The sequence below is a fragment of the Saccopteryx bilineata genome, chromosome 2, assembly GCF_036850765.1.
Source record: "Saccopteryx bilineata isolate mSacBil1 chromosome 2, mSacBil1_pri_phased_curated, whole genome shotgun sequence".
Lineage (NCBI taxonomy): Eukaryota > Metazoa > Chordata > Mammalia > Chiroptera > Emballonuridae > Saccopteryx > Saccopteryx bilineata.
In genome coordinates, this window is record NC_089491.1 from 48,694,773 (window position 1) to 48,709,673 (window position 14,901).

General features: G+C 42.9%; 1 protein-coding gene across 10 annotated transcripts in view; it reads right to left on the bottom strand.

Annotated features, from left to right (window-relative positions):
* Positions 1-774: 774 nt before the first annotated feature.
* Positions 775-14,901, bottom strand: part of LOC136324324 (transducin-like enhancer protein 4) — a 153,558-nt gene continuing 139,431 nt past the window's right edge. For all 10 annotated transcript variants that reach the window (XM_066257035.1, XM_066257034.1, XM_066257038.1 and 7 more), the window contains 6 exons: positions 8,780-9,029; positions 7,454-7,701; positions 5,612-5,759; positions 4,584-4,734; positions 4,152-4,228; positions 775-2,439 (listed from right to left, as the gene is read on the bottom strand). In XM_066257035.1, the coding sequence (XP_066113132.1) occupies positions 2,332-2,439; positions 4,152-4,228; positions 4,584-4,734; positions 5,612-5,759; positions 7,454-7,701; positions 8,780-9,029 (982 nt within the window). In that variant the 3' untranslated portion in view covers positions 775-2,331. The remainder of the gene's footprint in view (positions 2,440-4,151; positions 4,229-4,583; positions 4,735-5,611; positions 5,760-7,453; positions 7,702-8,779; positions 9,030-14,901) is intronic.

The window sequence follows — 14,901 nt, forward strand, 5'->3', positions numbered from 1 at the left end:
CAACCCTGTGTGTTGATGAACACTGAACTCTCAGCCCGTTAAATCAATACCTCTTACAGCACATCACCGAGCGCACTCCAGACCACTGTGGGGCTCTGAACCCCCAGCTTTCTACCTAGTGGAGTCTTAAAATGTCAGGTTTTGAGCCCCAGAAATACTTTAAGATCCTCCTTGTGCTGCATTTCTACACCCAACCAGCAGCAGTTCCAGAAGCTTTGTGCATGCAAAGACTTCAGTGGAAATGTTTCCCAAACCCAAATGGCTGGAAATAGTACATGTGGGCTAACTCTAACAGAGTTGTTCCCACAGAACATACCTTAACGATGGAAATGTTCTATAAATTTGTGTCGTCCAATACAGTAGCCAGTAGCAACAAGTGACTACTGAACACTTGAAGAGTAGTTAGTGTGACTGATAAACTGAATTTTAATTTTAATAAACGTAAACAGGCATAAACACCTAATTGTCACCACACTGAACAGCACAGTTCTAAAGCAATGATTTAGAGTAACATGATTTTTGATGGATAGTATTTTTATACACCAAAGAGGCACTCAATAAATATTTGGTAGCAACCTGGCATTGACAACCCCTCCCCCTCTAGATCTTCTCAAGTAAAAAGAAAAACCAAACTAAAATAGCAACAATGGAAAACTCACATTAGTTTAACACTAATCTCCCTGAAGAAAACTAATCATTTTTAATAGCCAGAGATAGCACAGTCCAGGATAAAAATAAACTGACACTAGCAAAACAAAGAATAAGAAAGCATACTAGAAGTTATTTATGTTTAATGCTTAAAAGTCTGAATGCACAAACAATCTACCATTATAGAAGTACTGGTGGTCAATACAATGCATTAAAACTATATACAATGCACAGTTTAGTATCAAAATCTTTCTACACTGTAGAGTTTTACGAAACTGTTAATGACATCAAACACTAAGCACTTAAGACACCTTTTTTTTTTTCCTGCTACCACATTAGAAACGTCAATGGACAGTCCATTTCAACTTGCAGCATCCATCCATTTCTAGTATGAAATTAAGTAATTTTCTACTTATACAATAAAGTTTATCTACACAGTTCTCTTGATTTTGATCCATAGCAGCAAAGGCACTGTACATCAGCAGATCCACAGACTTAAAAAATTTTTAAAGCATTCAAACAAAAAAATAATAAAAAAAAGGAGTCACATACCATAGTTTAACAGCAACAACAACAACATAAAAGATAACACAATGTTTCTGGCACAATGGCACAGCCTGTGTCCATTTCAGGGACATCCAACTAAGACATGGAAAGAACCAGAGGTAAGGAAAGTAAGTCCTCATCCCAGGTGAGCGTCCATTTTCTGGTTTTCAGAGGGAGGTCCTTGCGAATCCTCCTCTGCTGTCCTTGTTTTGTAAAAGCCTTGACTTGCACAGCAGGAGGAGTCTGTGCAGTTCCCAAAGAACATGCCAAAAAATAGCCCATAATCTCTCCTAATGACAAAACTGCCCAAAGATAAACATCTCCCTTTGCAAAGAAACGTGGCAAAAATATCCAGAGGGTTAAGTTCTCTCTTTGAGGCCAAATATAACTTGTTCATCTGTCTATAATATAATAAAAAAGGAATTGAAAACATATTACAAAGACACTTGTCAACAAGTCAAAAAAAAAAAAGGAAAAAAAAGGGAAAGTCCAATTACTTTTATCGAATATAATCTAAAGCTATAGATATACTTGTTAAAGTTGTCTAAATAGAGTCAAATGAGGATGACATGGCCTGTCATGTTCTAATTGTTCAAATTTCCAAATGTCTTGAAAAGTAGAAAACAAAAACAAAATAAATCTAACACAGCAACATATTGCTTCAATATGTAATTATACATTTCACATCTCTATACAGTCATTAGTCTACATTTAGTGACATTATTAATCAATTGTTTTAAACCTTCCTTTCCCCTCCTTTGCCAAAAAAAGGGGGAGGTGTATCAAATACAACGCATTTTCATTATCAATGCAGGAGCAGACAGCTTTATTTAGTCAGTCATTGTTAGAAAGCCTTCTTTAAACAAAATAAATATATTACAGATATTATACATAAAGATTTCGTTCACTGTTAAGTATGTGTTCCATGTTCTTCCAAGTAGATAGCTGAAGATTTGGTATCACAGGTTCTTAATGAGTATTCACAATTCAATAGCAAGGAGGAGGTGAGGGGAAGGAAGGGGATTAAACACCACAACTGCAATGAGTATTTGAAATCCTTGGTTTTAGATGGGGGAGGGGGGTGAGAGAACAAAGTGCTACAAGGAGAAGGAGTCCAGTTCGTATGAAGATTTGTCCTTAATAAATAACTTCATAAACCGTGGCCTTCTTATCCCCAGAGCCAGTGACAATATATTTGTCATCCACAGAGATGTCACAGCTAAGCACCGATGAGGATTCTTTGGACTGGGAAAGAAACATATGAACAAAAAAGTTAAACGCTGAGAGACAAGCCCATTAAGACTGAGAGGCAGGACTGGAGGACTCAGAGCAGAAAGAAGCCTGACGTGTCCCGCTGACCAGAGAGGAGCCCAAGCGAGGAAAGGCAGCACGTGCTCCCTTCTAAAGCAGTTCAGCCGGGTCCTAGGGACACTTCACATTAGTCTACAGATTCTTGCCCTGGAGGCATCAGGTGCGAGGCAAGTCACCTGATGAAGCAAAGCTCTATTTCAAATCCTGCTCGGAGCAGAATGAGTATGAAAAACCCTCACCTTCACCCACATGACAAGGATTCAGGTGGAGCTACAAAACACCAGACATGTCACTTAGCCTGCTTATGCCTCAGTTTCCTTATAAGTAAGCAGGTTGTCATCTTACCTGTCCACCCCTTCTAGAGAGCTGCCAAAGCATTCAAGTGAGGTAATACATGGGCAAGAGCATTGAAAACACTGTATTTTTAAATAGTGAATGCAAAAATATTTCTAAAATAAAGCCTAATTTCCTCCTGTGTAAAAATGGAACACAAATTTGCAAGTGGGGAGGGGTTCAATAGTTAAAAAATGCACCTCACTCAATTGCACTAACAACAAAGGGCTCAGTGTTCACTTCTAAACTGAATTGTGCTAATGAATAAACAAAAATACCCGTGGGATTTTCACTAGCACTTTGAACACTGAAAAAAGTTTGACATGCAGCTGCTAACCCACTACCTGTGCTCTTCAAATTTTTTGATCACAACTTGAATAAATATATAATATTTTACTTTGTAGCCCCGTACACACACGATATAATACTTATACCTGCTACCAATATGCACTCTAATATTAATTTTTTCATGTTCCAATTGGGACCATCTAAAAGGCTATATATAACCCACAATACAAAAAGCTCACCACTGTATTAGATTATAAACTTCATGATAGCTCACTCAATCTATGTATTTTTAAACTCAATTATAATTTACTCTATGATGACTTATCGCTTGGTCAAGAAAACTGCAAGTGTTATGTTATTTCTAAAAATAGAACACCACCTAAAAAATAACATCAGAAATACATAAGATTAAAAAGAGATGTCTTCTTTAACATGCCTATGAATTTGTCACATCCCAGTAGGAGGAGAAAGTCTGTGCGTGTACCATGTCTAAAATTTAGCTTTCAACAAATAATTTCATAAACTACACAAAGTGCCAATAAGTCAACAGGAAGAATACAAGTTAATTAAAGTTAATCAAGATTTATGAAACTTTTCCATCATACTCTTCTTAGGGAAAGATTCAAAGAAATAGTAATACTACTAGTAAAGAGTATTCAGCAAAATGCTCATAATTTAAACATTAAAAAAAAAAAAAGACAATGAAAAAACAAAACCCACAGAGACACACATCCTCTGCTCCAAGGTATAGGAAGGGGTGAGGCCTGAGGAGCTGGTTAGTGAGCAGGCGCAGTGTTCTGGCTCGGCACTCAGGACGGGAGCAGATTCCCAGCTCCCCAGCTTGTGGCTGTGACACTGGCCGCCTCAGACACAGCTGTTTCCCTCTGCACAATGGGAATAATACCAGCCCCTACATCCTAGGACACTTACATGCCTTCATTTGCAAGAAAGCACGGACAGAGTTTGGTTAAACAACTAGCAGCAGTGAGCACATGTAAGTGAAGGCCACCCAAGGGAAGTGTTACCTGGAATATGCTGGCGCCGTAAGGTGTTCTCCAGGCATTCAGAAGGTTGTCCTTTCCAGTGCTTACAAACCATTTACCTACAGGAAGAGCAGTGAGGAAGGGAGTGTTCATGATACTCTGTCAGACACTGAGATCTGTTTTACAGGATGTCAAGCTGTTCACAGAAAACTCATCTGTGACAAGCAAGAGTTGTTTTTCACTGGAAAAATAAAGCCCATTCTGCTAGGTTTGATGAGTCATCTACACTTATGACAAGGACAAAGTGGATTAAGGCCAGAAAATTACACGGCATTGGAGAAGGAGGCAAGTGTAAGGAAGCGATACAATTTTAAAGAGGGACATGTTAATGAACTAAAGGGTCCGACTTAAGCCAGTCAGCAGGAGGGCGGAAGGAACGGCTCTGGGTGACAGGCAAGGGGAGGGCGTGCTCACCGCAATGGGCAAACTTCAGGGACAGCACACAGCTCTCGTGAAGATGCAGCTGGTACTTGTCTGGCTTGGTGACATGCAGGACTTCCACGTTACTGTTCTCCATCCCCACCGCGAGCCACTCTCCGGTGGGGCAGTAGCCCAGAGAAAAGATCTAGAATTAAAACAAGCGATGGTGACAATGGCTACAGCGGACACACTTGCTTGCACTGGGAAGCACTGTTTCTTCTAACCATGTAAATTATAAAGGAAATCAAGATAAGCTGAATTGTAGAGGGAAAATACCAAAGCCAAATGGGTGAGCCCAAAGTAATCTGACACCTCTGACCAATTTAATTTAGTAATAAATCGTCAAATTCAAATATATACAGAGTAATGGGTTTTAAAATAAAAACCGGCCCTGGCCGGTTGGCTCAGCGGTAGAGCGTCGGCCTAGCGTGCGGAGGACCCGGGTTCGATTCCCGGCCAGGGCACACAGGAGAAGCGCCCATTTGCTTCTCCACCCCTCCGCCGCGCTTTCCTCTCTGTCTCTCTCTTCCCCTCCCGCAGTCAAGGCTCCATTGGAGCAGAGATGGCCCGGGCGCTGGGCATGGCTCTGTGGCCTCTGCCTCAGGCGCTAGAGTGGCTCTGGTCGCAATATGGCGACGCCCAGGATGGGCAGAGCATCGCCCCCTGGGGGGCAGAGCACCGCCCCTGGTGGGCAGAGCGTCGCCCCCTGGTGGGCGTGCCGGGTGGATCCCGGTCGGGCGCATGCGGGAGTCTGTCTGACTGTCTCTCCCTGTTTCCAGCTTCAGAAAAATGAAAAAAAAAATAAAAAAAAAAAAATAAAAACCTGCTAAAAGCTTAAATGTAAGAGATTTCTTACTCCTTCCATAATATATAGCGCTATTATTTTGATAGGAACCGTGGAATATTCAGCTATCTAATCAGTGTCAAAAGTGACTTTGTCTCATGGTAAGGGGCTGCCCTTAAGGATGTCGTATATTTCACAAAACCATGGCTTCTGACATGACACAGGCTCTCAAGCACACCTGCGAGGTGAAGTCGTGCTGCTGCAGCTGCCGGCCTTCGCGCAGGTCCCAGGACCTGACCGTGTTGTCCAGGCCGCCCGTCCAGAGCTTGGTGCCGTCGTTAGAAATGTCAATACAGCTGGCCCCGTCTGTGTGGCCCTGGAATTGCCTGGAATGTCAAAATGGAGGGGAAAATCCTTGAAGTTAGTTTTTCCGTGAACTCACTTTAGAATTCCTCAGCAATCAATTTCACTGCAGGCCTTATTTGTAGATTTCATTTTGCTTTATTAAGTTTTCTAGTTCTTCAAAGTAATAACCAAATATATACACAAGAGAGATTGAAGTTAAACTAAGAAACTGTATTTCCTGTACTTTTTATCCTTAAACAGGAAGTACTGTATTTTCCCAGGTATAAGACGCTCCTATGTATAAGATGCACCTTAATTTTGGGGCCCGAAATTTGGGGGAGGGGAAATGTATTACATAAAGTTACTGAACTCAAGTTTTATTCATCATAAAATTCATATAACTCATCACTGTCAAAACTCCTATCCATTAGCTTGTCCTCATCTATGTCTGATGACAAATCACTGTCTTCAACAATAAGTGCATAAATAAGCGCAAAAAAGTGGGAAATGCAAGTAAAAAAATGTACCACCCCAAATATTTTGGGAAAGGGTGCGTCTTATACATGGGGAAATACGGTACTCAAAATTGACACTAAAACACATACAACTGATAGAAAATGTCTCCAACGGAAACAAAAGAAAACACTGTGGCATGCATGTGGATTCATCCGGCCACTTCTCAGACCTACTCTATTACTGTGACAGGAAAGAGAGAACAGAAGAGGAAGTAAGGAGTCTTTCCCTCCTGCAGAGCTCTGGGGACCGTGCAGGGAGCACGACCCATCCTGCCAGCGAGCACCACCGCCACCGTGCGTGACTGTGCCACCCTCAAGGAAGCCCCATGGAAAGAACTCTGTGACTCAGCTGCCCCAGGGGCTGGTCCACTGTCCAAAGACACTGGGGGGAAGAAGGGATTTGAAGTAGTTCCTCATAAGAGCCTTTTACAAACGGAACAAAGTGATGACTATTTTGTTTTTGGAATCATATTCAGAGCTTAGTCCTGACAAATCTCTGACAGACAGTACATGCCCCCAACTTGTAGCTAGGTTTGATCACCTTCTCACACCTGTTAGTAGATCACACCTCTGGTTTCCTGCTCTCTGGTACTGACCTGTGGAGACTTGTTTGGGGCCTTACACATCAACACCATCCTATACAATCTCATTTCTAAACAGACATCTTGGTTATATCTATGCATCCTTAAAAGTACAGACTTTTTCAGGGTGAACACACCAAACACATGCCTGGGCCCACAGTAGGCATGTAATGATCATGCTCTGAAGGATAGGACATTTCGGATACATATGACACCAAGAACAGCACCACGCACTGGGAACCTTCTCAATGAGTGCTACTGACAATCGTGGTTTGTTAGCAAGCACAGATGGCAACTTACAGATACTTAATGAGCTCATGAGGTCATGGGAACGTTATGTACATTAATTATGTAAAAGTGACCTCATTTTCTTAAAAACTGAATTAATACTGTTCAGTACAATGTCAAAAGGAAAAACAAGAAGCAGCCTCCCCATTTGTTAAAGATCAAATACTACAGAAAAAAGATTTTACGTGAATAATTTGTTTCAAGCATCTTAAAATGGGCCTACTCTTAACAAATTTTAGAAAGATAATTATACTTCATCTGTAAGACAGACTGACACACATATAGATCTCTGGCACAATGTGGCACAACCAGCTCATCCTCACGCCTTGGTGAGGAATCCTGCTGACCCACCTCACCAGCGTCTGGTTGTGCAGGTCCCACACGGCGATGTTGCCATCGCTGCAGCAGGAGAAGCAGACCTTGGAGTCGGGGCTGATGGCCAGGGCGTAGCAGGCAGGGGCCGAGGATGTCAGCTCGGCCTTGATGCGCGGGGTCGGGGCGGCCAGGTCCCAGATGGACAGGGTGCTGGCTTCGCCTCCCACAATTAGGGTACGACCATCGGGGAGCAATCGGCAGGAACGGATGTAGTTATCCCTGTTCTGTAGAGACAAAACCATCAGGAGATTACTCATGAGGAAAGGAAAACAGCATTAACATAAGAGCAGAAATCCATAAAAGTATTGTGTTCCCTCCTGGTTTTAATGAGCCATTTTTACTTATGACAATGATAAAGTGGATTAATGCTAGAAAATTACATGAAATTAGGGAAGTACTTAAACTTGATCTACAAAATTTAGCACTGAGATATTTAATCTTAATTAGCATATAAATGCAAAGATCTAGACCCACTCCCACCGCCACCAAATCAACCAGCTCCATGAGTCATTTGCACACACTGGCGCACATGCACATCAGTGCGGCAACCTCGAGCCCTGGAGCAGCCACGTCTGGGTGCATGCACCCTGGCCGGGCAGAGGTCCTGCTACTGCTGCCAAAACTGTCAGTGGGAAAAAGAGACCTAACCGTCACTTCCTTTCACCTGACCCTGCATTACATAGCTAAAGCAGCATAAGACACAGGCAAGACATGATCAAGGAGGGTTAAACAACAAAAACAACAATTTCCTCCCAGTTCATGAGGTCATGGGAATCTTGTGTACATTAATTATGTTAAATTGACTTAGCATGGTGCTATATAACAAAAATCCTAGTGCTGGTCTAAGGAAGAAAGTCAACTAAAATTTCTTTAAAAGCTCAAGGACAAATATCCAGGAAACAATAAAGGGGTTATGGGGTATCTCGTGTCTCACATGCTGTATTATGTTACTCTTGTCTCACAATGTGACAGATTACAATAGTTAGGTGCATTCTCACAGAAACCACATGGGCTCTAAGAAAACCAGTCTGCCTGCTCCCAGGCCCTGGGCCGGCTGAGTGACAGCTGTCCTGGTGCAAGTGTCATGTGAAGACCTGGATAATTCTGCCTTAAGGAACTGAAAGAAGACTTGCCTCTCCATCAGCGCTCTAAGTCTTCAGTGAATGACCACAAACCACTACAAAAACAACACCACGGCCCCCTTGGGATCAATACCGTGTGCTGCTTGTACATCCTACTCTCTCACCGCCCGGCCTATTTTCTAAACGAAGGTGGAAGCCCTGTCCATCCATGTTCACTCACCAGACAGTCGAGCTGAGAGACAGGGCTCTTATTGCCGGGGTGGCTGATGTCCCAGACCTTGACGCAGCCCTTCCCTCCCGTGTACACGTGTCTCGTGGGGTTGCTGATGGTCACTGCGCACACCACCTCCCCATGGTTCAGGGTGTTGATCTGGCGAGCGTGTCGGGGGATGCCGGGTCCAATGAGGGCGTCGGGGGGGAAAGGGACGGGCTGCATCTGCCCGTCTGCCGTCACGTGGAAGGAGTACGCTCTAAAGGCAGTGGAGAGGAGGGAAGATGGGGAGGGAATGTAAAAAGTGCTACTTAACTGATCTGTGTTATGAGGTGAAACAGAACACAGTTTCAGTGCTACTTATGGTCTGAAAATAAGTCAAATTTACTTAGTACAGTGGAAAGAACATAAATTTCTGGGTCACAGAGCTAGATTAATCAAGCCTCAGGTCAACTCTTCACCTGCTGCTGTGTGACATTAGTAGTTACGTGGCCTCTCTAAACCTTTAAAATCTTTGAAATGAAGAGACTGCTGCCTATACTTCACAGAGAATTAAATAAGACAGCCAATGTCCAATATAGTACCTATTCCTTCAGAGCACTCTGCAAACATGCACTGCCTTTTTATTGTGAATAATTCGGAAGCCTGTGATGAGATTTTGCTTATAGATCATTTCACACCCACCAAGAATTAGTACTTTGAGATCAATAAGCCAAAATTATGAAGCTTTAAGCTGTCTCTAGGCCTACATGATGAAATGGCAGGCATGCCAGGGAAAAACAAAAACAAACAAACAGAAAAAACATTCTTTCAGAGTCAACAATAACAAATTCTAGCATCTAAAATTGTAATTTTAGCCTGACCAGGCGGCGGAACAGTGGATAGAGTGTCAGACTGGGACAAAGAGGACCCAGGTTCGAAACTTCGAGGTAGTTGGCTTGAGCGCGGGCTCATCTGGTTTGAGCACAGTTCACCAGCTTGAGCCCAAGGAGTCACTTGCTCTGCTATAGCCCTCCGATCAAGGCACATATGAGGAAGCAATCAATGAACAACTAAGGTGCCGCAATAAAGAATTGATGCTTCTCATCTCTCTCCCTCCTTCCTGTCTCTCTGTCCCTACCTCTCTCTCTCTCTGTCTCAAACACACACACAAAAATAAATAAAATTGTAATTTTAAACGATACCAGAACTCAACAAAGTGTCCTGTGTGACTGCTCCAGAGGCCCACCTGTGAATATCTATCAGTAGCTCCATCTCTCCAGTGAAGTCTTTGGTTTTAAATGCAACCAAAGTTGAGCATCTCCCTCAACAGATATCTCTATTCTCAGGACACTGAGTCAGGGAGAGACTTTTGTGCAGGGCAGTGACATAATTCAGTTCATGTTTCAAAGGCTCATTCTGGTTGCGGGGTGAAGTGTGGCCTGCAGGTGGCAGATTAAAGGAAGGAAAACCTGCTGGGGGCTAGTGCAGTCATCTAGCGGGGAGGCGGGCGGCTTTTGCTTGGGAGACTGTGAGAAAGCCGGGAATAAATTTGCAATTCAAAAAATTACTCTAGCTGGCCAAAGGTAGAGGAAACTGTGTTAAATGGGACATTTATAAAGATTTTATTTATTCATTACAGGGAGGGGAGGGAGGGAGGGAGGGAGGGAGGGAGGGAGGGAAGGGGGAAGAGCAGGAAGCATCAACTCCCATATGTGCCTTGACCAGGCAAGCCCAGGGTTTCGAACCGGCAAACTCAGAGTTCCAGGTTGACGCTTTATCCACTGCGCTACCACAGGTCAGGCCATAATTTTTTTTTATTATTTATTTATTCATTTTAGAGAGGTGAAGGAGAGACAGAGAGAGAGAGAGGAGAGACAGAGAGAGAGAAGGGGGGGAGGAGCTGGAAGCATCAACTCCCATATGTGCCTTGACCAGGCAAGCCCAGGGTTTCGAACCAGTGACCTCAGCATTTCCAGGTCGACGCTTTATCCACTGCGCCACCACAGGTCAGGCAAGATGGGTCATTTAAATTTCGAAGGTGACAGACATAGTGAGGGGTGATGACAAGGTCTTTGTGAGTCTGCAAGTAGGCTACAAAGGTTGTGAAGGGCAGAAGTTCACTAGAGATGACGTAGTCTGCATCCCAAGATGAGGTTACTGAGGGACTGGCCTTGTAAACACCAGAGTCCCCAGGAGGACGGTGGGCTCTGCTGGGAGAAGACCCTGAGCCAGTGCCAAGTCCTTAAGAAATTGGGGACATTTCCCCCAACAAAGTGGAAGAGCAGGCAGAGGCCACTGGCACAAACCTGAAAGGCACAGGGTTTTCCTAAAAATGTACAGGAGTTCGGTTCCAGAAGAGACCAGAGACGCAGGGGGAACGGGGGCTGGGGGTAGATGACGACTGCCATGGCCTTGGGGACTGTGGGTTAGAGGGCAGCAGTGGATGGCCCCCTCAGGCCAGGAGGGAAGAGGGGTGAGGCTTACAGAGAAAGGCTGAGCTTCTGAGAGATGACAACTGAGAAAAAGGCTAACTGATTTAGCAATTAAGAGGTCAAAGTCTTAAAGAAAGGGAAAGAAAGGTTATTACAAGTTTAGATGGTGTTATACATTCGTAATAATTTACTTGAAAATGTATCCCTTTTCTCCTCTCTAGAATCACTAGTTTTTAAAGAGTCTTGAGAATTTAAATAGTTAAGAAACCAGACATACAATTTCTTTTGAGGTTTTCAATAGGACAATTCTTCAGTTTAACCATGACCATTCCATGAACATCTACTACAGGAGGGGTCCCCAAACTACGGCCCGCGGGCCGCATGCAATCCCCTAAGGCCATTTATCTGGCCCCCCTGCTGCACTTCCGGAAGGGGCACCTCCTTCATCGGTGGTCAGTGAGAGGAGCACTGTATGTGGCGGCGGCGCTCACGTACAGTACTACTTCCAGTGACGCGAGATGCACACGTCACGGCTCTGGAAGCGCGTCATATCACTTGTTACGGCTAGCAGTGACAAATATGGAACCAGACATTGACCATCTCATTAGCCAAAAGCAGACCTACAGTTCCCATTGAAATACTGGTCAGTTTGTTGATTTAAATTTACTTGTTCTTTATTTTAAATATTGTATTTGTTCCCGTTTTGTTTTTTTACTTTAAAATAAGATATGTGCAGTGTGCATAGGGATTTGTTAATAGTTTTTTTTTATAGTCCGGCCCTCCAACGGTCTCAGGAACAGTGAACTGGCCCCCTGTGTAAAAAGTTTGGGGACCCCTGTACTACAGGATAGAGCAAACGTAGATTTATAATTGTGAGTACGTGAGTTTATTCTTGTATTATTTATCAATTATTATGTTGTTTTCCATATGAATAACTGCAAATCCATTTTTGCCCTACCCTGAATGTTACTGGAATTTTCTTAAGAATAGCAAGAGCCTACTTGCATTAAGACATAATGTGCCTGTTTGCTATAAGTACTGTATATATGAGATACTTATGACTGCAAAACACAGAGCTCTGGTACATACTCTTCATTAGATTTCAACAAACTGTTCAATGTGTACATAGCAATGAGCACTGGAATTAATAACAACAGCCAACCTTTCTAGAAATCAAGCTATCCAAGCTTTGAGAACTATTCGTTTTCTATCCAATTACATGCATCAGTAAGCACACCCCATATCCACATACTCTGACATGTGTCATGCTAAGAATACAAAATCAGGTAAGACATGGCCTTGTCCACAAATGGCTGATTGTCTAGGAAGTGTGATGAGATAGTACAGAAGGGACTATAATAGCAGGTGGAAGATGCAAAGCAGGAAGTTGTGTGGCGGTTCAAAAGCAAAGTCAAAGCTTCTACTTCAGGACAGACCTGGTACTAGAGATGGATTTTACTGAATGGGAGGATTTCACCAGGGAGGAAAGAAGATAGAAAAACAAATGAGTCTGAGACATGGGGTGGGGCTAGGGTGGGGCACAGTAGAGAACAAAGGCTCTAAAATGAGGGGAAATGACCTGAGAAATTTCTGGGTTGGTTTTAATTCAGGGATTCATTTATTCAACAATGACATTTTGGTAAGTGGTTGGAAGAGCATATCCGAGCACAGTCAGATGAACTATATCCTAAACATATTTATACATATAAGTCAATATATAATGACACAAAAGGGAAGGCTTAGAATGCCCGCCTGAGAACATCTTTAATGGAATTTAATGAAGGACCCTTAAAGATGGCAAATAAAATCAAAGGGAACTGCAGGGAGAGCAAACAACTTAAGGTGAATTGGCTACGGATAAAACCTTAGTGGGAGAAAGTGCAAAGGTGACTGGATGGATCATTTAACAGAAGCTCTCTGCCCTGGGTATTAACTCCAGGGATTGAGACTGTAAGCAAAGCCTTTACAGAGTGACAAGGTGAAGAGATGCCCTTTGAGATACTGTTGCTAGAATGAGATGGATAATGATGAATGGTTGGTATTCATGGAAGTGATATCAATATGATGAACAAGAAACACTGCTCATCAAGAGCCCTCCTTTGTCCCCCTGCCTCTTCCTCCACCCTGACACCTCCTGCCCCATCCTGCCTCCCTACCCTTCCCTATTTTACTGCTGTATTCTCTTTATTCTCTACTCTCAACTTACTAATATTGCATTGATGCTGTAATAGCTTCAATTAATAAACGTTTAGTGGTTGAATGCAAAAGACATTTGTAAAATGAAGGTTTTGGGGGGATAGGGAAAAGGGGTGAGAGATTACTAGGCAAAGCCATTCACTTGAGTAAATTTGGTAACAAGGACTATGATGGGAGGGGAATAAGAGACAATGATCTCAGTAATCTAGATGAAAGGTAACAAGGGACCTGAACTAGGAAGAAGGGAAACACGCTAGAAGAGATACAGAATTCCACAGGACTGAACTCAAGAGATGTGAGGAAGGAGCCAATAACTGAGTTTCTGATTTCAGGAAAAAAGAAACAATATTAGTAGTTACTGAAAAATGGGCAAATTGGGAAGAAGTTCAAGTCTGGGAATGGATCTGGTGAATCTGGTGAACTTGAAGAGGAAACAATACATACTGAAGATGCCTAGCTGAGATGTCCAGAAAGAGCACCAGAGGGAGAGGGTGCAGGGGCCAGAAAAGCACGGGGCCTGCTGTGCACGCGCGGCAGGTGAGGCCACTGGGAGCTAAGAGCAGCTCTTGAAGGGAAGTGCTGAGGAGAACAGAGAAAGTTTGGACTTTCTGACAGAACTGTACTTCAAACAGTCAAGGAAACTTCAAATCATTCTTTTAAAACATGTGCATCACAATCATTCTATTTGGTTCATCATCTTTTGATGAAAAACCAGCTTAAAGAAGGTCCCTGGCCTTCCTACAGTCCACCTCCTTTACCCTCCCTCAGAGACCCAATTCTGTCTTGTTACAGTCACCTTTCTCATACTTTGCAACACCTTCTCCAAGCTTTCAACGTCTCAAGGTTAAACTAGACCCTGATTTCCCAATTAAAGGTTTGGCTATTATACTTTATAAAGTCCGACAGGAAAGTAGGCCCTGTAAGTAGCGTGTGAACCCACTAGTAGTAGGTTAGCCAGTCAACAAATACTTGATGGCTTATTATGTGCCAAGCATTGCCCCTATTTTTAAAATAATCTTGCTTTATAAAAACAAATGAATTCAAGAGCAAGGAAAAATTTCTAAATTGTGAGCAGCTCCAAACCCATAAATCTGAGGTCTTTTGTTATGGCTGAATTCACAGGCCATAGCCTATAATTAGTACCAGAGTTTTAATAGAACCATTTCACACTATTTATAGAAGCCTCATTTAAGTAGAGGTGAGAGCGAAAGTCCATTTTTGGCTTATGTTGAAATTGAACTATGTTGTCATTCCAATTACACATTGAGTGAAACCCTTGCTAATTCACCAGAACAGACAAGAAGACCCAGTGTGAATTATCAAGTATATTATCCCTGTATGCGTAAATGAACGTGAATTTATGTCCTGATGCCTTGTTCTATCAAGACATACCAGTAACAGGAATATGGAGGCAGATTTACTCAATCTTCTCTTCTCTGGCCATTTCTGCCCCACTACAATATGTTCCATCCCATAAGAGGTTGAAAAACTGATAAAACCCTGGGGAAAGCTGAACAGACA